The sequence below is a fragment of the Manacus candei genome, unplaced genomic scaffold (genome assembly GCF_025592945.1).
Source record: "Manacus candei isolate 608988 ecotype Guabito, Panama unplaced genomic scaffold, ASM2559294v1 h1tg000057l, whole genome shotgun sequence".
NCBI lineage: Eukaryota > Metazoa > Chordata > Aves > Passeriformes > Pipridae > Manacus > Manacus candei.
The window spans coordinates 2,124,961-2,148,348 of record NW_026138105.1 but is presented as its reverse complement, the minus strand read 5'-3'; the positions used below and the strand labels follow the sequence as shown (position 1 = coordinate 2,148,348).

The 23,388-nt window shown below is 49.9% G+C and overlaps 2 protein-coding genes across 2 annotated transcripts in view; one reads left to right on the top strand and one right to left on the bottom strand.

Annotated features, from left to right (window-relative positions):
- The window catches only part of MMP24 (matrix metallopeptidase 24), a 45,959-nt gene extending 30,694 nt beyond the window's left edge, over nucleotides 1–15,265 (top strand). Inside the window, exons 6-9 of the mRNA XM_051803368.1 lie at nucleotides 7,678–7,892; nucleotides 9,450–9,588; nucleotides 10,513–10,779; nucleotides 12,713–15,265. Of these exons, the coding sequence (XP_051659328.1) occupies nucleotides 7,678–7,892; nucleotides 9,450–9,588; nucleotides 10,513–10,779; nucleotides 12,713–13,050 (959 nt within the window). The 3' untranslated portion in view covers nucleotides 13,051–15,265. The remainder of the gene's footprint in view (nucleotides 1–7,677; nucleotides 7,893–9,449; nucleotides 9,589–10,512; nucleotides 10,780–12,712) is intronic.
- A 1,797-nt stretch (nucleotides 15,266–17,062) lies between these two features.
- On the bottom strand, nucleotides 17,063–22,776 carry EIF6 (eukaryotic translation initiation factor 6). Its single transcript, XM_051803380.1, has 6 exons — nucleotides 22,431–22,776; nucleotides 22,266–22,351; nucleotides 21,602–21,777; nucleotides 20,223–20,399; nucleotides 19,487–19,668; nucleotides 17,063–18,364 (listed from the first exon to the last, which is right to left on the bottom strand). Exons 1-6 carry the CDS (start codon nucleotides 22,535–22,537, stop codon nucleotides 18,355–18,357), a joined length of 738 nt encoding a protein of 245 aa, XP_051659340.1. The 5' UTR covers nucleotides 22,538–22,776; the 3' UTR covers nucleotides 17,063–18,354.
- Nucleotides 22,777–23,388: the final 612 nt, after the last annotated feature.

The following is a 23,388-nucleotide window of genomic DNA, read 5'->3' as shown; positions in this document are numbered from 1 at the left end:
ATGTCCTCTTGGACATGGAGAGGGAATAGAGTAACATCCAAGACCTCATCTACAGAAGTTGCAAGATCTGGGACTTCTGGATCCGTACCCTGTGTCGCTGTGCTCCAGGAGGAGAGGGGGGAGGAAAATGCTTGGCATTGGAGCTGGAGGGATGTGCCCTGGTGCCACATCTCTGGCATGTTGCAGAGATACAAGGCCCCCTCTCTGTGACACCTGGAGGACTCTGCCAAAGGAGAGGCTGAGAGGGAGCCCATCTCTCCTGGGAGGTTTCTCAGCTGGTGGAGAAGACTGCTGTGTGTTATGGCTGGGCAGGAAATACTTGTCCTATCCTGCAGATCTTTCTGAGTATAGAAAAATGTTCTGGTTTGCAGTGGAGCAGATGTCAGGCTTCTGGAAGTTTTTCCAGAGGGGAACTGGGCTGCAAGCACGACAGCTGACTCATCTTGCAGAGCCCCAACCTCTCATCATTTGCCTGCCCAAGTCTGGGAATTTTGGGCCCAGTTTTCTGGCACCCAGAGCAGAGGACCCAACTGCAAGGTGAATCACCTCATTCCAGAGCATTCCCTTTGGCTTAGAGCAAGGATTTCAGCTATGGATGCTTGTCTCCCAGGTGAATGCTCTAACAGAGGAGAATGTCTGTGTGAGAAGGGCTCGAGAAACCCTTCCTGGCACCCAGTGATGGTCATGGGAGCCTCGACTGCCCACCTGGTGGATGTGCTGTGGGTGCTGGGGCTTGTTCTGCAGCTGCACTGTGTGTGCAGGGACCCACAGTAACTGAGACAGCTCACTCACTCCACTGCTGAAGGCTAAGCCCAGGAGTGCAAAGTGCTGATGAGTTTGTTCAGTGAGCAAGGGAAATGAGTCCTTCCTGAGCTTGGAGTACTGTGGACAGTCTGTTATCCCTGAGGTAGCTTGTTGGCAGCTCTCTCATGTAATATGAACAGGGACCTCTCTGCACTGCCCTGGTGTCCGTAGAGCAGCTAGGTGGGTTCCTCTCACTCTCCCTGGCTCATTTGGATCATCTGTTATGATCTGAGACTGAGCAGCTTTGCCTGTGCACCTGGACAGCAGGTTCAGTCCCCCAGAAACATGCAAGCAGCTCAGCTTTTTACAGCCAGAAACCTCCTGTGTGTTTTTCAAGGCATAACTGTAGCCTGGATGATAGTTTTGTTCTTGGAGTGAATATTAAGAAGATAAAGGCTGGCCTTGTGTTCACAAGTGGCTGGTTCTCTCCCCCGAGCTGACCCAAGGCTCCTGTGTGCTGGCAGGCTCGGGGAGCCGCTGGCTGTGACACACTGAGCCTCACAAGGTGCTGAGCCTCCAGGCAGGTGCTGTGCAGTTGAGGGAACACTCTGTCAATAGCCAGGAGGACAGTACAATTATCTTTTGTCCTCAACTATCGACACAGTGGCTCCTAAATGCCTCCTCTCTCTGTGTTATCTTCACAGGTCACCTTGGTATTCAGATGGTCTGCGACAGAGGAAGCATGAAGGGAGGAGGCAAAGTGCCAGTGGCGGGAGTCACACTCTGAAGGTGATCTGCTGTGACCCAAAAGCTTTCTGACATTCTTTGCCTTGGTTCTGATAGAGAGGAAGAAAGTCTTCTTCTCCACGCAGTGTCTGTAAAGTCCCAGAAAGTTGCTTCCCTCTGGAATGATAAAGTTTCCAGCTCCAGGAGGTTTCTTACCTGCTTCCTGTGTGGAAGTGGCTGCAGGTCCAGTCCCAGGGGTGGGTTTGGCTCCGGTGCTGGGGTCGCACATGGTAATTAGGTGACTGGGTTCAGGCCCAATCGCAGACCCATCCAATAACCTCTCTCACTTAGTTTTTTTCTCAATGAGATTTTTTTTCCTCTGACTGTTTCTCTGGAGTTACTTGGAAGTGTAGTGGCAGAGGCTGTGATTTGTGTGCGATGCTGCCCAGTCAGTTATGTCAGAGGGGGGTGTGACCAGCAGGCCCTGTAATGATTGCCATGGTGCCAGCATCTTTGTTCACATGTTCATCTCTGCTGTTAATAATAAACCTGTTACATCCTACCTTGAGCTGCTTTGGAGGCAGGTTACTGTGATGAGATTCTGGAAACAGGAATGACTGGTGAACTAATGGACTCTAATGGATAGGGTCTGTTTATTCTGCTTTCATGCCAGGCTGTGCTCTGCACTGCCTTAGGTCCTAGGAGGGAGCATCTTTCTCCACCCAGGGACAGGCTGTGCTTGTACTAACTGTACCCCAAATTCTGCCTGCACAGGGCTTGGCCCTGAGGATTGCCATGTTGTCTGTGTGCTCCTCTGCTCTTTGCAGGTGCACAGCTGTAGGATCATCTCCTGCCTTTAGCCACACTCAGTGACAAAGTGAAAGGAGCAATTAAAAATGAATAAGCATTAAATGCTCTCACATGTAAGCATGAGAGGAGACAAGCCTTTAATCAGAATAAATTGGAGGCCCAGAACACATAAAAAGAAGAAAAGAAGCAAAACATAGCAAGGAAACATCCATGGCTGGCAGGGACATATAGTAAGAGGAATATTTCAGAGAATCACAGAATATGCTGAGTTGGAAGAGACCCACAAGAACCATCGAGTCCAGCTCCTGGCCCTGCACAGGCCCATCCCCAGAGTCACCCCCTGTGCCCCAGAGGATCATCCAAACCCTCCTGGAGCTCTGGCAGCCTTGGGGCTGTGCCCACTGCCCTGGGGAGCCTGGTCAGTGCCAACCACCCTCTGGGGGAAGAACCTTTCCCTGAGATCCAACCTGACCCTGCCCTGACACAGCTCCAGCCATTCCCTGGCTGCTGTCCCTGCTCCCCCAGAGCAGAGCTCAGTCCCTGCCCCTCCTCTGCCCCTGCCCAGGAAGTTTTGACTGCAGTGAGGTCTCCCCTCAGCCTCCTCTTCTCCAAGTGCCCTCAGTGTCCTCACACGGCTTCAAATCAAGGCCCTTCCCATCTTTGTTTTTTTCCTTTGGACACTCTGATGGCTTTGGATCTCCCTTATACTGTGGTGCCCCAAACTGCCCCAATATTGCAGGTGAGGCTGCCCCAGGGCAGAGCAGAGCAGGAAGTGAAATATTTGCAGTGAAATGACAAAGTCTGCATCCAGGCAAGTTGCAGACCAGCTGCAGTGTGTGTGGAAGCCGTGCCAGGGCCAGGCCCCCCCTCCAGAGCAGTTAGCCTGTGCTGGTTTGGCCATGGCCAGCAGTGAGCATGTACAGGGCCCAGCCTTCCCTGTTGGGCCTGACTGGGGATCTCCCCACTGCTCTATCAGATGTTTCCACCAATGCACATCCCTGGTTCATGTGAATCCTTGCTGCTGGGCACCGTCCTGACCACGGTGTACAAGTGCTTCTGCTTGGCAGCTCTCTGTGTGCTGTTTCAGTGGCATCTTAGAGCTCATTAAAACCTTTACATTGGTCCCCTGGATAGCAGGTGCCCTTTGAGCCTTCCTCTTTTCTACAGGAGACTCTGACAAGCCTTGGGGACTGAAGATGAATGTGAGAGCTGTACAGGACAGGGCAGGCTGTAACTGGGTACAGGAGTGGGCCTCACTTGTGCAGAGACAGTGAATCTTTAGTAACTCCACTCATGCAGTAGATGTTACATTTCCAGCATATGAACATAATACTGTAGTCTCTATTCTGCACCTTACTGTCAGATTCTCTCTTTGTGGCCTAGCAGATGCATTCATCAATTTTCTTTAGATACTACTCCTGTCTCACCCTTTTTTCTTTAAAATAGAGGGAGAAAGGGTTAATGTCATGTCTCCATCTTACTGCTCATGGTCATCTCTGTAAAACTCTGTTCTTGCTCTCTTCTCCTCTCAAACTGAGGAGTTTTTGGCTTGTTATTTTTGGAAGTCCAGAACTGCCACTGATTTGAGTATCTCCATCTGTTTGCTGTGCCTGAGAAGCAGAACCACCCCAGCTTCACTCCCCTTAGAACTCTGTGCCTCTCCAGCGAGCAGTTTGAGTACAGTGACTTCTTGGATCCCTCCCAGACAGTTCCTTGGACAGAGGGGTGCCTCTCAGCACTGCAGAGTGCACAGCTTTCCCTGCTCAAGGGCAACAGGGCCCTGGGAGTCCTCCTTACAAACCCTGCTGTGAACCTGCTGCCTCCCACCACACAGGGATCAGTGCTGGAGCTGGTGGCACTGTTCTGCAAACTAACAAATAGCTGCCTGATGAAATTATTCCTCTGTATCTGTTAAAGTGACCACCACGGAGCAGAAATGCATCTCTGGTTTGGTCAGTGCACAGCAGTGTTGGCCTTTTGTAAAGGGGAGGGAACGAAGAACTATTTCTGTTTCTGTAGCAATGTGCTATAGCTGATCCTTGTGTCAGCCTGTTGGCAGGGGAATCCTATCCTGTAGGACAGGCATTCGAGATTTTCCAATGTTATTTACCAAACACATCCCCTCAAAGCCATGGGGAAGGCAGCACAAGAGTGAAAGGGTCACGCTGTTCTTTAAGGAGAGACTGCAGTGTTCAGCAAATCACTGCTTCTTGTCCCCTTGCTTAGGTCCCAACTTGCTTATCTTTCCTTAATGCAAGAATTTCCTATCTTCACCAAGCCTGTAAATTGTTGGCTTTCAGACTTCATTTACTCAGTTACTGTCACTGGCACCAAGTGCCATATTTGGCAGCCAAAACAGGTTGCTAACTTCCTGCTCCTTTAGTTGAATGCTGCTCCTACCTCCCATCTGAACAACCCAGAACCCTGGCTGGCTTTGTGCAAGGTCTGTCTGGGACTCTTTCCCAATTCCCAGCCTTTCCTCTGCAGCTTGTCCCACTTGTGCCAACTCAGTCCTGCATCCATGAGCTTTCCAGATGCACCAGATGTCCAGCTGTTGTAAGGTCCTGTGGCTGTGTGAGCTGAAACAGGAGCCAGGCCAGAGCAAACAACCATAACAAGAATAATACTAGCACATCTGGAGATAAATGTATACAAATGCCTCTGGAGATAAATTTTGAGGTAAAAATGAGTCAAACATCAGTGGACATGGTGGGAAAACATTGGAGCTAAAATCTGAGATGACCTCTAGGGGAGAGAATGAACATTTTAAGGTAAGCTGAGGCAACCAGTAGTGGACAGGTGGGGAAAGTTTTGGAGTTAAATCTGTAGCAGAGAGAATGAAAATATTGAGGTGAACTTAGGTAATCAGTAGTGGACAGTTTGGGAAAATACTGGGGGTAAAATCTGAGGTAATGTGTAGAGGAGAGAAAGAATGTATTGAGGTAAACTGAGGTAACCAGTAGTGAACAGTTAGGGAAAATTTAGGGATAAAACTTGAGGTTTTACCTCAAGGTTGAGGTTTTACATTACCATACAATGGAATATCTAGGGATGCTGTTAAGTAAACAGGATGCTGAGGACTTGACACCCACTTGGTATAGATTTTGGGGAAGGGGGTGGTTTTGTGGATCAGCTCTTGCTCTGCCCTGTGGTGCCTGTTTGCAGCTGCAGCATCCTGTATGTGCTCCAGGAATGCATCTTTGGATTTAGTTTGGTCCAAAAAGGATGCATTTCATGAACTCATGTGTGACTCAAAGCACAGCAATTGCAAAGGAGAGGACATTTCTCCAAAAGCACCTTCTTTGGTGCACCCCAGATCATTAGCAGCAGCAATATCAGAGTTTGGGAATTTTATGGTCTGCTAAGTTACTGAATGGGCACTGACCAGCTAAGAATGGAAAGGATGAGCAATACACAGTATCAGTATAACACTTTTATTCATTTCATGTAGACAGCTTTCCAAGGGTAATTATCAACTGAGAATCCTTATCTAAAGCAATATTTGATGTCTTTTATTAAAGCTCTGGAATAAAGTAAATGAAAATGGTTGCTAATAAAAATTGCACATGGCACAAAATATCACACTGTGAGGACAAGTTACCTTGAAGAAATATAAAGATCCATTAGAAAAGCTTTAGAAAAGTGGCCTGTCTGAAGAGCTTAAAAACAAAAGCTATTGCAGCACCAGACCAAAGGAAGTGCTCTATAAATAGCAATTCTCATTAAGGAGAATGTTAAAAGCATCTCCATGAAGATCTATAAATGATTAAATGTTGAGACACTAGAGATAAGAAAAAGAACAATGAAGCTAAAGCTGCACAAACTGAGGCAAGGGGTAGGACACAGACTTTAGCAGTGACAGGGTTTAATCATTGACACAGTTTGCTGTGCATTAGAGAGGATTTTCTACACTTGAAATTTGGAAAATGTGCTGTATCTGCCCCAGAAACACTGGGCTCGTTGCAGGAATCACAGGTGAAGGTTTCTGGCCTGGCACTGCAGGAGCTGGGACTGTATCATCCAAGTGGTACTTTCTGAGCATAAAATCCATGAAACCCACACACAAGATTCTTACTGTTACATCCTTATTAGCAATTAATAGAATGGATTTCTCTGATGACTTCTTTGTCACTGGCTGTGAGAATTTTCACTAACCCAGTCACCCTTCCAGGATGTGTCAAGCACTCATTCATTCTAGGAACCCTTTGAAAATGGAATGTTTAAGAGATAAGTTACCATGAGGACTTGGGCACCTAACCATCATTTGAGGCACATAGTTAAAAATGTTTATGTACAAAAGTCCTCTTCTAACCCCACAGGTATGTGGCCTCCATGGGTATCTCAGTCCTTCCTCATACATCCCTTCCCTGCCTATGAGCAATCACACACCTTGGGGTAACCCTTCCTCTGAGGATGAGCTTTGTCCAGGGCAGGTGTGCAGCAACCCCAGCTGGGCTGTGTTGAACCCCCAAAGTGACTCTGAAACAGGCCCTGTGACAGCCAGCCCCAGTTCTGCCCACAGCTGGGGGTTTGTCCTGCAGGGTCAGAGTGAGGTTGAAACCCCGATCCCTGCAAATAAACAATCCTCAGATATAAAACTCACCAAAATCCCTGGCTTCTGCTTATTGCCAGATTAACTTGTGGCCTTCTCTGAGAAGCAACAATAAATTGGTGACTCTCTGAATGAAATTTGGTCCAGACTTTATCACTGTTAATGAAATTGTCCTCTGGCAGAGGCAGTTTAAGAGCAGACCTCTGCTCCAGTCTTACTCACTTGTAATTTTATAGCCCTGTCCATTCCTGCAGCCTTTAAAATCCAGAGCTGAGCTGGGGAAGGATTGGAAAGGAGATCTGTGCTGGGAGGGCATCACTTTAATGAGAGCAAGGTCCCTTGTCACAGCTGTGTGTCAGGGAGCTCTGAAAGCACTGACTGGTGACTGAACTGTGATAAAGTAATTGCTTTCTAATTTCCAAACTCCCTGCAGTTCCCCTTCAGTGTAGCATAGGTTTTCTGGTTTTGCATTGGGTTTGGGGGGGGTTTTGTTGCCTTTTTTCTGGTTTACTAAACGTTTCTTTTCAAGGCTTATCACCTTTCATTTCAGTTGGGAACATGACTGGTGTGGTTCCTCCTTCCTTTTAGCTCCAGCCTCCTCGGGAAGACCTACAAAAACATTGTGTCTCTTCTTCAGTTCTTATCACTCGTCTGTTTTGGGACATCTTTCACGTGTGGATGCATCTCGTTCTGCTCCCCATTTCTAGGGAATGAGCTCTGCCTCAGGAGTGTGTAAATCCCTGGCACTGCTGTCCAGCCACCCTGGTGCCTTTTAAAGCGTACGAGGGAAGCACAGAAAAGCCAAACTTGTCCACTTTGCTGAATATTTTCCTTTTCACTTCTAGGTCCTCCCATTGAGCCCCTGGAGCCAACCAGGCCTTTACCAACTCTTCCTGTTCGCAGAATTCACTCGACTTCGGAAAGGAAACACGAGAGACAGCCACGACCCCCCAGCCCTCCTCTGGGTGACAGGCCAGCTCTCCCTGGCTCCAAACCGAACATCTGTGATGGCAACTTCAACACTGTGGCTCTCTTTAGAGGAGAAATGTTTGTTTTCAAGGTACTTGAAAACTTACCCATGAGTCTCCCTTTAATTTTATCGCTGGAAAAGGTCAATGGAAGTATTTGGTAGTGAGATTTGAAATGTCTGTGAAAATAGCTCTGTTCCTCTGAGGCTGATGAGTGAGCAATATTAGAAGGAAGTGTAAGCAGTTTGGCTCTGTAATATTGGGAATCTGTGCCTGATGGGATTCACAAAATGCCTGGGCAGCCTTGTTCAGAAGTCAAGTGACACAGAGGTGGCACTGTGGAATTGTGGAGATTGCCCAGGGAAAGCCTCCAGCACCTCCTGTGCCCACCCTCAATCCACCTGCAGACCACCTCCAAAACAGCTCAATCCATCCACAGACCACCTCAAAAATCTGCCTCAAACCAGCTCAATCCATCTAAAAAACCAGCTCAATCCACCTCAAAACCATCTCAGTCCACTCACAGACCACTTTAAAAATCCACTTCAAGATTTTTCCAGCTCAGTCCACCCTTAAACCACCACCAGTTCAAAATGTGAACTGGGTGCACTGGCAGAGAATTCAGGCACCATCCAGCCTGAGAGGAGCCACCTCTAAAGCCATAAAGCAATGCCAGTAGCTACCCACAATTAATCACAGAATCCTGGAGTGGTTTGGTCTGGGAGGGGCCTTACAGACCATCTCATTCCACCCTCTGCCATGGGCAGGGACACCTTCAACTGGATCAGGTCGCTCCAAGCCCCATCCCAGCTGTCCTGGAACACTTCCAGGGATGGGGCAGCCACAGCTTCTCTGGGCAGCAAGCCTCGTTGTCTTGAAGGTGACCTGCGTGGAACCAGGGCTTCAGGAGTGCTCAGCCTGCCTTCCTTGTCAACCTTCCTTGTAAACTACAGCTGGGGAGGAAGGAGAGGCATTGCTCATTAACCCATTAGAGTGCCTTGAATATGGACATCCATGGTCCCATTCTCAAAATACCAGTAGCTTTCACTGTGTCCAGTGGGTATGAATGTGAGAGGGATATATTGAAGGTCATTAAATGGACAAACCACATCAGTTGCAGAAAATTCTTGAACTGAAACTGGTTGAAGGCTGGAACAGTATCTGGGAGAAGTCTCACAGGTTCTGTCCTGCTTGTTAAAGCATCCACTGCAGCTTTAACTAATGATCTCATATCTGAAAGGATATTTAATAACTCCTTTGTGCCTTTAGACCTTGTGTTTCACACAGTCACCAGGTACTGGTCAGGCTGTCCTGGGCTCAGAGAGCTGAGCACCACCTGCACCAGGACAAGTGTGACACCTCAGTGACAGGACACAGAGGGATCACAGTGCCTATAACTTTGGAGTCACTTCCCTCTGTTCCTTTTCCCTCTTTTTTCCACCCTTTTTCACAGCACCAGCAATCAACTTCCCACTTTTTGGGCTGCCATCTCCCCCACGTGGCACTTCGCTCTCTGGAGACAGTGCTGGGTTGGAGCTGTCACCTGAAGCAGGACATCTGTCTGCAGTGGGGCCTAGGCAGGGATTAGGGATGCTGGATGCCCAGCAAGATAAAAATACTCCTTCTGAAGAGGCTTCTGGTTTTCCCAGGATCGCTGGTTCTGGCGGCTGCGCAACAACCGCGTGCAGGAGGGATATCCCATGCAGATTGAGCAGTTCTGGAAGGGCCTCCCCGCCAAGATCGACGCGGCCTACGAGCGCTCTGATGGCAAATTTGTTTTCTTCAAAGGTACAGTACAGTTCAGTACAAGCCAACCCCTCCTGCCTCACCTCACACGCTGCTTGTATGGCTTGAAGATGGTGAAAGCAGGTACACTGCACCCTTGGCCTTTTCCCAGGGGGCACTTCAAGCAGCCACTAATCCTTAAAATATAGTTCAGTGTGGGCTGGCCTTGCCAGGACAATCTCTGTATAGAGCTAATATCAATTAAGGGAAGTTGGCTTTCATGTGATGGCAAGAAACAAATCCTGTTTCCCAGGAAGTGTCAGTCTCCTGCCTATCCCCTTGAACACATTTCAGCAGAGCACTGGGGCCTCTCCAAGTACAGGGTGCTCCCAAATCACGTTATTGGACAGTTGTCTCCTAAAGAGACAAAATTACCACCTTGTGCTGGGGCCCCACTTTAGCTCTGGCACCGTGACAGTGTCTGAACAGGATCCTGTAACTCGAGAGCAAGTTGTGAGCAAGGAAGAAGTGCTGGAAAACATCGGCACTGCTGGTAGGAAATCACAGTACCTGGGCTTCTGAATTTGTGTCTGCAGCTTCAGCACCTCAGCTCACTAAACTGTACTAAAACCTGAGAAGGCTCAGGGAAAGGCAACATAAATGACTGAAAAATTTGGGCTGACCTGGAAGGAACTCCTCAGCCTGGGTGAGGGATTGCAGACAGGGGATGAGAGGTGTTTTTGAAATCATGACTGGCGTGAGAAGGTAAATGGAAAAGGGTTGTTCAACATTTCTTCTGAAACAAGAGTTGAGGAGCAGCAAATTAAATCAGGTTTCAGATTCACAATGAAGTGGAAGAGCAGCTTTTTCATAGTTCAGGCTGGAAGTCCTCAACGTGCTGTGGTTCTGGGGCTATTCAATGTTTGTAGCGATTCGACTCCTAACTGGGCAAACCTGTTTGTTGTTTGTGTCCCCCCTGGTCTCTAGGAGATAAGTACTGGGTTTTTAAGGAAGTGACAGCAGAGCCAGGCTACCCCCACAGCCTGGTGGAGCTGGGGAACTGCCTGCCCCGGGAGGGCATCGACACGGCCCTGCGCTGGGAGCCCGTGGGCAAAACCTACTTCTTCAAAGGGGACAGGTACTGGAGGTACAACGAGGACAAGAGAGCCACAGACCCAGGATACCCAAAGCCCATCACCGTGTGGAGAGGAGTCCCTCAGGCTCCTCAGGGAGCTTTCATCAGCAAGGAAGGCTGTATGTATCTGCATCATTGCTTGTAATGATGACAAGTATTACATTACAAGTAACAGCTTGTGCTGGGAGTTGGGGCTGGGTGTGAGGTGTTTCAGGTATTTCCTGATACAGCAATCGAGTCACAGAAGCCCTGGGGTCACCTGGGCCCTGTGAGCAGCAGCACTCTGAGATCTTTCCTGACCCTCATCCCAACCCATGCACATCCTCAGCTGTTAAACCACATTATCACATTGCCAACTCTGGGGGGACGGGACTTTTTCTGCTACAACAGCCTGGTTTTCTTGGGCCCTGGTTGTGAGGGTGCTGTAACCTACATTTCCTCATGATTTCTTACCTGTAGCTGGCTCGGGCTCTCTGTGACAGGCTCCAGCCTGTCTGATGTTGGCAGTTAGAATCATGGAATCAGCCAGGTTGGAAAGGACCTCTGAGATCATCAAGTCCAACCCTTGATCCAACCCCGCTGTGGTTCCCAGCCCATGGCACTGATGCCACATCCAGTCTGTCCTTAAACACCTCCAGGGACAGAGAATCCACCCCTTCCCTGGGCAGCCCATTCCAATGGCTGATTACCCTCTCTGTAAAAAATTTCTTCCTAATATCCAACCTAAACCTCCAGAGAAGAGACCAACCCCACCCAGCTCCCCCCTCCTGTCAGGGTGTTTTAGAGAGTCAGGAGGTCTCCCCTGAGCCTCCTCCTCTCCAGGCTGAGCCCCCCCAGCTCCCTCAGCCTCTCCTCACAGCACTTGTGCTCCAGTCCCTTCCCCAGCCTCTCTGCTCTTCCCTGGCCCTGCTCCAGCCCCTCCATGTCCTTCCTGAGCTGAGGGCCCAGAGCTGGACACAGCACTCCAGGGGTGGCCTCACCAGTGCTGAGTCCAGGGGCAGAATCACTGCCCTGCTCCTGCTGCCACCCTGTTCCTGAGCCAGGCCAGGATCCATTGGCCCTCTTGGCCACCTGGGCACACTCTGGCTCCTGTTCAGCTCCCTGTCCATCCCCACTCCCAGCTCCCTTCCTGCCTGGCTGCTCTCCAGCCACTCTGTCCCAGCCTGTAGAACTGCCAGGGGTTGTTGTGGCCAAAGGGCAGGACCTGGCACTTGACCTGCTTGAACCTCATCCCCTTGGAATCAGCCCACGGGTCCAGCCTGTCCAGGTCCCTCTGCAGAGCCCTCCTGCCCTCCAGCAGATCAACACTCCCCCCCAACTTGGTGTCATCTCCAAATTTGCTGATGGTGGACTCAATGCCCTCATCTAAATCATCAGTAAAGATATTAAATAGAACTGGGCCTAGCACTTTCACCACAGCTCCCTTCTCCTATTTTCTTTAATGTTTTTCTAATCATTTGAGAGTCACTAGAAAAGGAGTCTGGGGAGAGGGGGGTAATTCAGACAACACATAGCATAAAGCATCACCCTTTTTCTAGCAGCAGGACAAGACTGGTCCTCAACACAGGCCAGATATTCTGGATTTTGTGGCCAAAAGGACTCATCTTACCCAGCATCTGCTCTCTGAGGCTGGGTGAATAGAAACTGAAATGTTCTTCCAAACTGACCCAGGCACACACTGGCACTCTGCAGATGTTGTTATTTACTTGGTAATGACAAGCACACATTTACAGATGCTTTAGTAAAAAATAACTCATTGCAGCACACTTCTTTAAAGTTAGTAGGGTATTTTTTTAATTCCCTGCTTGTCTTGGTCAGGGGGAATGGTGTTCCATGGGCAATGTTGAACACACAAGCCAGGGTTAGGCTTCCCCTTTAAATCTCAGCTCCAAAACCACCTTCACTTTCCAATGGTTCGGGAATGCCCTGGATAAATGTATTTTATTGACCCAGGCAGTGCCCACCTCCCACTGTTCAGGCTCCCTGAACAACCTCACACAAGCGCAACTCAACTTGGAAATGGTGAAAAATACCCTCTGTTTTGTCTCCTAGTTTACACCTACTTTTACAAAGGGAAGGAGTACTGGAAGTTCGATAACCAGAGGCTGAGCGTGGAGCCAGGCTACCCCAGGTCGATCCTGAAGGACTGGATGGGCTGTAACCAGAAGGATGTTGAGCGGAGCAAAGACCGGCGGCTCCCGCACGACGACGTGGACATCATGGTGACCATCAACGACGTGCCCAGCACCGTCAACGCCATCGCAGTGGTGATCCCCTGCATCCTGTCCCTCTGCATCCTCGTCCTGGTGTACACAATCTTCCAGTTCAAAAACAAAGAGGTGCAGCAAAACGTTGTGTACTACAAAAGACCTGTCCAGGAGTGGGTATGACACAGCCTGCTGCACATTGCACCTCGTTGAGCTGATGAGGACTATGGACGTGCAAAAAAAAAAGAGAAAAATGCATTGAAAAGCCTACCAAACAAAACTACTTCAGTGACCTACAAGTTTTGGACAGCCTGGGACTGAAATAAGCAGGAAAACTGGAAAAAATACAGGCAGGCAGCCTTGCAGTGTGGAGCCCCTTTCCTTCGTGCTGCCTCGGTCGCCTGTCGGTCGCGGTGCATCCACAGGCTCGCTCTGCCAGCACCAGAGTCTTCGAGACAGGTTTCAACTGATCTGGGAAACTTCATTCAGTTCCCTGCACCAGTGCCCCCTGTTAAACCCAGCATTCTCCAGTGTAGCTAAACCACCTCTGAACAGAACCATTTTTTTAATAGCTGTCTCATAAACGAATTAAGATCATGAAATCTATGAACGGGAACAATTCAGTGTCATAAGCAGAAGACATTCTGATGCTGAACCATTCTAAAAGATCTTCTTAGTTTATTACAAAATCCAGGGATCTACCTGGATAACAATTTCCAATACCTGCTGGTCAGATGTTTTGTACATTCATAACTAATCAACGCTGCCACTCAGCACAGTGCACAAGGAACCACCGAGCACTCAAAGAGGTACCGGAGTGCGGAGCAGAAGCTCAAGAAGCACCAAACCAGACACTTGGCAACATCAAGCCCTAGACTGGGACAATCTGAAGACAAAGTAATTGGGTCTAAAAAAAAAACAAACAACAACCAATCATAGGAATACATGTTTTTGTTTTGGGAGCCACTTATGAAAGAAATATTTAAATGTCATATAAGTTGGTTTAAGCTCCCAGCAGCAAGAACCAATGAACCAATGGGTACTGAAATACCAGGAATACGTGTAGACTTAGACTGCACTCTGCCCCTGTTAAGACACTGGGAAAAGATGAGTTGTTGTTCTGTGGCATGTGTAACTAGATTGTGGAATTTGTACGTTGGGTTTCAGGAGAATGGAAATGTTTGTTTGGAGTGAGGTCGTCATTATATTTTGCTGAAATAGTCAAGGTACAGTAAGAATTAGGCCTGTTTATAAAACCAAATCCAAGCCCTGTAGATGTTACGAACATTGTATGCCTTCGAAATTTGGGGTTTTTTTTGTTTTGCTCACTTCTTCACTGGCAAATATTTGGCAAGGACCAAAGGGAGCATGCCACACAGTAGAATGAGTTCATCACTAGCCACGTTTGACAGCCATAAAAATCAGGTAAAGGCTAGAAAAATACCTTAACTTCCAGCTAGTGAGTTCCCACGAGTCTCTTCCTACAACAGTAGCTTCTGCTTGTCCCTCTTCCAGTCATGAGTGGTTCAGGATGTTCTGTCCTAACCACAAACTTTTGATTTTTCCTGTTGATGCTGATATTTCTACCATGTTGAATAAGAGTGGAAGAGCCTCTTGCAGTACAGTGTCATGGCAAAGCCCAGCCCTGTACACAAGTGCCATCCATGTCAGCACAGGAACTGCTTTGCACGCTCACCGTGATAATCACGGGTGATTAGCCTAAGCCCTCTGCCTATAACTGAATTTTATTCAGTGCAAATGAAGTGCAATGCACAGAATGTCCAGTTAGTATAGAAAAAGTACAGCTTTATAATGTCAGCTCTGAAACAAACCCCACGGACAACAAACATGCTAAAACTATTCCTAACTACAGTGAGGAACGAAGCAGCAGAGAGATTGTTAGCATTGTGGATTGCTAATTAGTGCTCAAATATTGCTCTGGTGAAGCAGGATAGACACATAGATACGTCTGGTGAAGCCCACTAGGACTGCATAACGCGTGGTCTCAAACTGTATTTTGTCCTTCATAACTGATTTCCATAGCCAAGCTGTTTATTGTGTTTAAACATAAAATATTACCAACATATTACAAAATAAGTGAGAAGCAAGTAGATGAGAAACTTCGAGTTGTAGTGAAACCTGTGCTAACGTCTCATGATGGGTGAAGGAGTGCAAAGGACCAAACGAAATCGGAGCTACTAATCAGACACCCCCACGCTACTCCGTGTTGCTCTGTGTACTAGAGGTGTGGTAGGACGCACACCACGGACTCCACAGCCACCTCGGTCTCATCTGTACGCTGCCATCTCTCTGGGGCTGGCACAGCCCAAACCTTTGAGCAACTTCCAACAGCCATCATTAAAAAAAAAAAAAAAAAAAAAAAAAAAGAATTTACAACCGAGAGCGTTGTCTGGGTTCCTTTGTGTCGTTTATATTCTTCTCCTGCCCAAGGCAGATTTTTGGCCTGTCCAAGGAACAGGCTGTTCAGGCAGCAAAGTGCCTGGGTGGGCACAGGCTGAGCCGTGTCCTCGGACAGCTGCGTGTGCCCCAGGGTGCCAGGCCCCGCTCAGCAGGGCTGAGCTGTGCTGCCAAAACCCAGCCTGCCTGGAGCTGCTGCTGCACAGCCACAGAAACACCACGGGGCCTTTCCTGCCTGCTCTGTACCTGCCTCCTGGGGCACAGCTCTGATTTTCCAGGGCGTGAGGTACTCGTGGAGGTGTGTGGGGAGTGAGAACAGCCCCCTGCAGGTACAGGAGGTGGCACTGGGGGGTGGGGGCAGAGGGTGAGCAGCTGACCCTCTTCCCACAGTACAACCCCATTCACACCATTATCTCTCTTTTGCCAAGATCAGCCCCTGGGCAGTCCTGGGGTGACCTGGACCTGGGCACAAACATCGGTATTTGTGTAAGGGGCAGTTCCTTAGTATTCCCACTCTGGGAATCCTGTGTTCTGCTGCAGCAGCTGACCAGTGGAGGGTGGACTCACTGCTGCCCATCAGCTTGGCCAGAGCTCTCCATGATCCAGCTCCTGATCCAGCTCCTGTCCTGAAATGCAGCACCAGGACACATTGTCCCCACAGGGGAGCAGGGAACAGCAGAGCTAATTCAAGCCTCAGGAGCAAGAGCCTGTTATAGGTGTATTCCTGTGATCCCATCCTGTATTGTACAGCCCCAGGGCCATTTGTCCAGCCCAGGGACTCTGGCACAGGGGACCTTAGAGCAGCCAACTACACACACTCCCTGCACTGCACTCAATATCCTATTTGGTTTTCCTCCAGTTTTTGACTACTTCAAATAATTTCATCACCATTAAGGCTGATTTTCCCAGGTAAGTTAGAAATTTGCTGGTATATAGGATAACTACTGTCAGAAAAGTTGGTCCTCCACTAAGACAGATTAATTATTCCTAACTTGTAATTAGTCATCTCATTTCATGGCTCACTCACCCACGGTCCTAAAAGCCTTTGGCACAAAAACCTGCCAGTGCAGTACAACAGACCTTCTTCATATCCCTGTGGACTCCTTTAAAGAATTGCACAGATCTTTTGAGACATGACTTGCCATTAAAACACCACATTTATGCTCTCTCATGATCCGTGTTTCTAAATCCATTTTTTATTATAGTTCATTTTTCTTGTATACAGGTCCATCTCCCCAATTCAGAATTCCCACAAACCCATGTTTAGAACAGGTACCATGTTTGCCACCTTCCAGTTCCCAAGCTCCCAGAGGTCTCATCCCAGTTGGCAGTACCCTGTCCTGCCCTGACTCCTGGGCATATAACAACGCCCAACACTGCACCATCTTTCCACTTAAGGATTTGGATTACCCAGAGTGGATTATTCTTCTCATTTACCTCTAAACTGTCTTTAAGACCTAACACAGATCAAGGTCACCAGTGCAAGCCAGGATTCCTGCCTGGAGACAGGAATGAGAAAAAAACAGTGTCAGGAGTTGCAGGGGAAAATTTCAGCCTCCCTCGCTTCCCATGTGATGAACACAGGCCAACAGGGATGGGAAGAGTCAGAATCCTGCCATGTCCACCCAGGAGCTGAGCACTGTGAGGTGACCAAAAGGAAGCACCTTCTTGCTCTGAATACTGAGACAGGCTGAGAGGAGGAGACCAGAGTCATGCCAAGAAAAGTGGTGCTCAGTATCAAAGGGCAGGGCTGCTCTGATCAGAGACTATGGCAATCTTTATTCAACAGTTTAAGGAGCAGCCTTTAATCAACTAAAACTTACAAAGCCTTCCCTAAACATCCAGACAGTAGAACAAAAATAGAAGTTTCCTTAATTTTTCACAAAGCCTGAAGCACCGGGGCTGAAAAGAGCTCTGCCCACACAGCCCTCAGGCCAGCCCTCCTCAAGGGAACCCTCTTGCTGAGAGCAATCCAGCCATGAGGGAATGGCTTCCTCTTACCCTCAGGATGGGAAACAGAGGCACTTCTATGCCTTCAGTGCACCCTCAGGGGGCAAGCAGAAAAGCAAGTGAAATGAGAGATGGGTGAGAAAGAGCTGTTTGGAAGGCAATCACTACTTCTACCCAAAAGCAGCATCCACAGCTCCTTCCCATCATCACTCCCGGGCATGGGCAGAGCTCTTCAGGAGGAAGCTCCCAAATCTGTACCCTCTGACTCAAGTGACTGCTCAGAACCGTATTACAGAACCTTTGTCCCCAGGGTAACTCCAGATGAGGTGGTTCAAATTCAAAATAGGGGTTTGCTGACTTCCAAGGGTTTCCCAGTGCAGGAGCTGAATTCCTGCAGGACAAATTAGGCCCACTGGCCATAGTGTGCCTTTAGGGCTCTCTCCTGCAGCTGCCTCAGGAGCAGCACAGGTGACACCAGATCAAACTCTGCTCCAGGCACTCCCACACTGTTGCTGTTAAAAGCCCTTGGATTAACTCTAACAAACTCCAGGTTTTATCCACATGGTCACTTCAGAATCACCATTCCCATGGGAACAGCTCAGGGCAAAAGAGAAGGTGATGGCTTTTAGATTATTTTGTGGCAAGTAAAATCCTCTGTTGTTGGTACTGGACATCCAAGGGGTTCTTTTGTCTACCTACAGCAGGAACACCATCAAGCAGCTGTGTGGAAAAAGATGGCAGTGCATGTAGTGCCAAAACAAACTGCTGTGCTGCAGGACACTGGTGCAAGACTTAAGGCAAAGCATTCTCTAGTGATCAACATAGAGCCATAAGAATAAATATTGTGGGTAACCTGAGGGGCTCAGTCAGCACCACAACACCAGAAAGCAGAGCTGAAGAACTCGAGAACATCAGCAAAGGGACAGAGAGCATTCCTTATTTGTATCTTATGCATGTTATTTGTCAATACTTAAGTTTACAAAACACTACAAAAAGTTGATTTTGCAGCCTCTTCCTTGGGTCAGAAATATCATCAGGAGGTCTGAATGCCTGTGATCCACAGTGCAGCTCAACACTTCACTCCTTAGGAGCTTTCTGGGAAGTCGGAACCAACGCTGCTCATGTCAGGCTGAAACACAAAACAGAAGAGAGGTTTGGCAGTGCCAGGGAGTGCAGAAGGCATTTCAAAACACCAGTACAGTCAGTTCTCACCCTCCAGTTACAAAGGCCCAGCAGAAATTCCCCTTCCTAGAAGAGAAGGGCCTATGGAAAGAGGGAAGCAGATGTTGTGGCTGCTAACAGGCAGCCACAGGAACAAACCTGTCAAGCTGGCAAAGGTAAAACACACACTCAGTCTGGCCCAGGGAGTGATTAACAGCTCAGAGCAAGTTTAATTATGGCTCTGATATGCTCAGAGACATCCAGGCTTTGTACCAGAACTGTAAAGGGGCAGAGAACTCTTTCGAAGTGCTCCAAAGTCTAGGAAGTTGTTATGCCATAAACTATTCCCATAAATTCTTATGATACCTGAGAACTCGGCCACTAAGTTACAATGCTCTGGTAGCTCAGGAACACACTTTTAGCCCCACAGCAATGGTCCTCAGAGCTGTAACTAATGAAAGCCCAAATGCAGTTTGCAGAGGACACTGATCTACGTGCATCCTAAACCTTGTGAGAACATTTTCATACATAATGAAAGGGGAAGGTCCTGTATCATTACTACTCCAGGCAGAAAACGAAGCTCGCCTCGCATTAAAAGATAAGATGGACAAAGCCTTTGACAAAAAGGCTTAAAAAAAAATTCAGGTTGGTAGTTTTAAATTAAAAAGATTTAAGGCAGCAGCAGCAGCTGACAAGCCATAAAGTCTTTCTGGCTCCAGAAATGGTTGTAGCAAGCATTTGAAATAACTTTACGTGGGTTACAACAATCAAAAGCCAAGATGTCACACAAAGTCACTGGCATTTTAACTTTTAAAACAAGGTTTGTTTAAAAAAAACCCATTCATGTCATAGCTAAGCACTGAAGAGGTAGGGAAGCAAACCTGACAGCTGAAATGGATGTGGCTTCCCACAAAAAGGATTCTCACTGCTTGCACATTCCATCACCCAACTGCTGCCAGTAACCAACAAAAGGAAGGAGGCAGTAAGAAAAGGGTAATTAAAAAAAGATAAACCAACTGCAAACCCATCAACTTTATGATAAAATAATAGTTTCTAACAAAATCTGTGCCCAGAGCTGGCTCCCCCTCACCTGTCAATCAGGGAGTCCCTCATGTTGGTGGCGATGGTGCTGGGCTGGGCCTCGTTGAGCTTGAAGATGTTCTCGATGACGGAGAGCTCCGTGCTGGTGGTGTCCAGCCCACAGAAGGCACACCAGTCATTCACCACCATGCCCGCCGCGATCACCTCGCTGCCGCGGTTCACCGTCCCCGCCTGCGGGCAGGGCACAGCGTCAGCCACAGCACAGCGCCTCACACACCTCTGGCAAAACCTTTGGGGGGGGCTCAGCTCATGCCCCTGAAGAGCTGAAAGCTCCTGCCCCTCAGCAAAGCCCAGGTGAGATGGTTAATGAACAGCCTGCAATGTGTGTGGCATCCAGGGAAACAGAGTCCAGCCAGGAGGAAGGAGGATGGCACAGCAACAGTGGCTGAGCACATCCAACTGAGCAGGCACAGGGGTTTGTTACTTAATTTTTGTAAACACTGGCTTCAGTCAAACCAGACAACCTCATATTCTGTGTCTGCACCACACACAATCCCAGCAGAAGCAACATTTCAGGAGCAAAGCAAAAGCACTGAGCAGTTTATCCAGACTCAGGGAAGACAGGGAACTGTCTCAGGAGACTTGGCCTGTTCAAGTTTTCCCTCATCTCCCACTTGGAATTGCTCTGCAGAGAAACAGCATCCAGGAGCCCATGAGATAGAGCCACACTAGAACTGGGCTGGGAGGGAGTGGGAAAGGCAAACACAAACCCACAAAAGCCTTACCACAAGTGGGACCTGGAGCAGTGAGGACAGTTCATCCTGGTCATCTATTGAAGTTTTGGGGTGCACGAGTCCTCCCTGGTTACTAAAAACACAGTAACTTCCCACCAGCACCTGATCTGCAACCGTTTGCCTGAAAACCTCCACCTTCAGCACATCTGCCAAGATCTCCTCTGTCTCCTGCCAACAGGAAGAGAACAAAGCCTTCAGTAAAATGGCACCGTGGAACTGGAAGTCAAGCTGTTCCTGCACACAGCCCTCTGAGAGCCTCCCACTCTGCACAACCCATTGCAACCCAGCCAAGGTAAAACACAAACCCAGCCTCCATATTCTACATGTTCCCAGTGTCACCACAAACACAACCCTGTGCTATTACTGGGAAATGCCCAAATCCCCCCTCTTTCTGCTGGCAGTACATCAGCTGTGTCAATGCCTGTTCTCTGAGCATTCCCAGTCCTCCCAAACCACCATGACAAAGTCATCTTATCCTTCTGCAGAACTCTTAAGAACTTCCTTCCCCTCCAGGTTTCACTGTGAACTATTTTGGTTTCTCTCTGCCCATCTTACCTTACTTTTTGTGCTTATTTAAAACATATTATGCTGCAAAGCCCATTACCCTTATTTTTCTTTTCCACTTGCACTCCTAACACCAAGTCCCATCTCTTCTTCAGATTTAGCACCAGCTGAAAGCAAACACTGTCATGACCTGTAGCTCCACACACCTCTTTATGCTATTAAGGTATCAGTTCTCAGACATAAAGTAGCAGCAACTTTGTCTCCTTTGCTCTTATTTTAAACTTTCATTATGAAACTTCTTGTTTTTCTTCCAGCCCTCTGTAATCACTCACAACCATGGCCTCTTTCAACTGTTACAGATTTTGGGTAGCTCAGCTGCAGCTTCCAACTCCTGCTGTGATCCTCAGTGCCCTCCTCTGGGTGCTCTTTATTACCCTCTAATTCGCTCAGTTTTACCACCCAAAGCAAACTGCACCCAACGACCATGGAATCACAGGATGCTTTGGGTTGCAGGGGCCTTAAAGTTCATCTCATCCCACCCCCTGGCATGGGCAGGAACACCTTCCACTAGCCCAGGTTGCTCCAACCTGGGCTTGGACACTTCCAGGGGTGGGGCAGTCCCAGCTTCTCTGGGCAGCCTGTGCCAGGGCCTCCCCACCCTCCCAGGGAAGAATTCCTTCCCAATATCCCATCTAACCCTGCCCTCTGTCAATGGGAAGCCATTCCCCCCAGTCCTGTCCCATGATACACACTCACCCCTCTCATCCCCCTTCCCTTCTCCAGGGCTGACCCAGAGGCCACAAGCGCAGCCTGGGCACTGCCTCCCAGCCCCCCCGTGCCCACGGCAGTGCCCCAGGGCCCCGTACCCTGTCCAGGTCGGGGTGCACCAGGGCCACGTAGTCGTTGCAGGTGGTGACGTTGCCCAGGGCCGAGAGCCGCTCCTCCACCCGTTGGATCCGCACCGAGTCCGGGAGGCTGTTCCGGATGTGCTGCAGCTCCTGGTCTGTCGTGCTGCTCGGGACCAGCAGCCCGTGTCTGTTCCCTAAAATGGCAAAAAAAGAAAGCAGAACGGAATAAAGAGAATGGTCCTAGGGGTTTTCCAGCACCTCCCTGCTGTTCGCACCCTGCCCTGACTCAGTGTGCTCCTCCCAGGACCCAGCCCAGGAGATTTGTTACCATTTAAAAATAACCAGCACCACGGGAAAGAAAAAAACAGCGTGAGGCACCGGCTGTGGGGGAGTGGCACTATCACAAATCCCTTTCACAACAGGAGTCGAGGAAGCTTGAGGTTCTCAGTGAGACCCTTTGACAAAGAACTCCCCGTGAAGATGCCAAGTGCTCCACGAAAGGTCCGGGTGCTGCTGTTCGTGTGACTGTGGCAGCACCATGGGATGGTTAAAGGAACAAAAAAACACTCGGGCATTAGAACAGCCCCCGGGGTCGAGGGACGCGGCCCCGGCCAGGCACGGGACGCTTCCCCGAACTCCCCCGGGACCCTCCCCGTCCCCCCAAGGCTTTCCCCTCACGTACCCACACACATCCTGCCGATGATGCGGCAGCCGGCGATGGACGCGTGCACCACCGGGATGGTCCCGAACAGCTCCCCCTCGAACACGCTGCAAGGACAAAGCGCCGTCAGGGCCCCGCGGAGCCGGGCAGAGCAGCGCCGGGCCGGGCAGGGCAGGGCCATCTCACCTGTAGAAGTTCTCTGAGCCGCCGATGGCCACGAGGCAGTAGGCGTTGGTGAGCTTGGCGAAACAGCCCAGCTCGTTGTTGTTCTCGAAACTGGCGCGGACCGCCATGGCGGGAACGGGTGTGGGAATGGGGCTGGGAACGGGGCAGGGAATGGCTCCGGGAATGGGGCCGGGATTGGCTCCGGGAATGGGGCCGGGAACGGGGCCGGCAGTGAGCACGGGGCGGGTGCCGGGCCGGGAACGGAAATGGGGCCAGGCCCTGCTCTGGGGCTGGGGCCGGGAAGGAGCAGAGTCCGCAGTCACTCCTGGCGCCGCCGCCGCCGCCTCAGTCGGAACCACGGGGTGCGGCTGCTTCCGCTTCCGGCGGGCGAGGGGCAGAGCGGCGCCCGCCACGCCCGGTGGTCACAGCGCCCCCCACCGGCCGGGAGGTGCGACCGCCCCAGGCAGGGGAGGGACCGACCCGGGACATCCCCGGAGGGACAAACACCCACCCGGGAGGGACAAACAGCGACTCCGGGAGGGACAAACAGCGACCCTGGGAGGGACAAACACCCAAACACCCACCCGGGAGGGACAAACACCCACCCTGGAGGGACCGTCCCGTGGCGGCAGCACCGCCCCAGGCACCCCCCGCCAGCCCTGTGGGACACGACCCGTCCCCGTGTGCCCCGATCCCACCTCAGGCCGAGCCCGCCCGTGTGTCCCCATGGACGCGGGCCCCGGTACGGCATCGCTGTCCCTGTGCCAGCTGTGCCATGGCTGTCCCTGTCCCTGTGCCAGCTGTGCCATCGCTGTCCCTGTCCCTGTGCCAGCTGTGCCATGGTTGTCCCTGTCCCTGTGCCAGCTGTGCCATCGCTGTCCCTGTGCCAGCTGTGCCATGGCTGTCCCTGTGCCAGCTGTGCCATGGCTGTCCCTGTCCCCACTTCCATGGCCACCCCCCATGTGCAGCCCCAGCCCAC

What these genes read in the sequence shown, in the direction of transcription:
- EIF6 (XM_051803380.1), bottom strand. Translation starts at nt 22,537, where the DNA reads ATGGCGGTCCGCGCCAGTTTCGAGAACAACAACGAGCTGGGCTGTTTC. An exon ending in CATCGGCAGGATGTGTGTGG is followed by an intron (nt 21,778 to 22,265) that starts GTACGTGAGGGG and finishes TTGCCATTTTAG; the next exon opens with GGAACAGACACGGGCTGCTG. An exon ending in TGCACCCCGACCTGGACAGG is followed by an intron (nt 20,400 to 21,601) that starts GTACGGGGCCCT and finishes TCCTGTTGGCAG; the next exon opens with GAGACAGAGGAGATCTTGGC.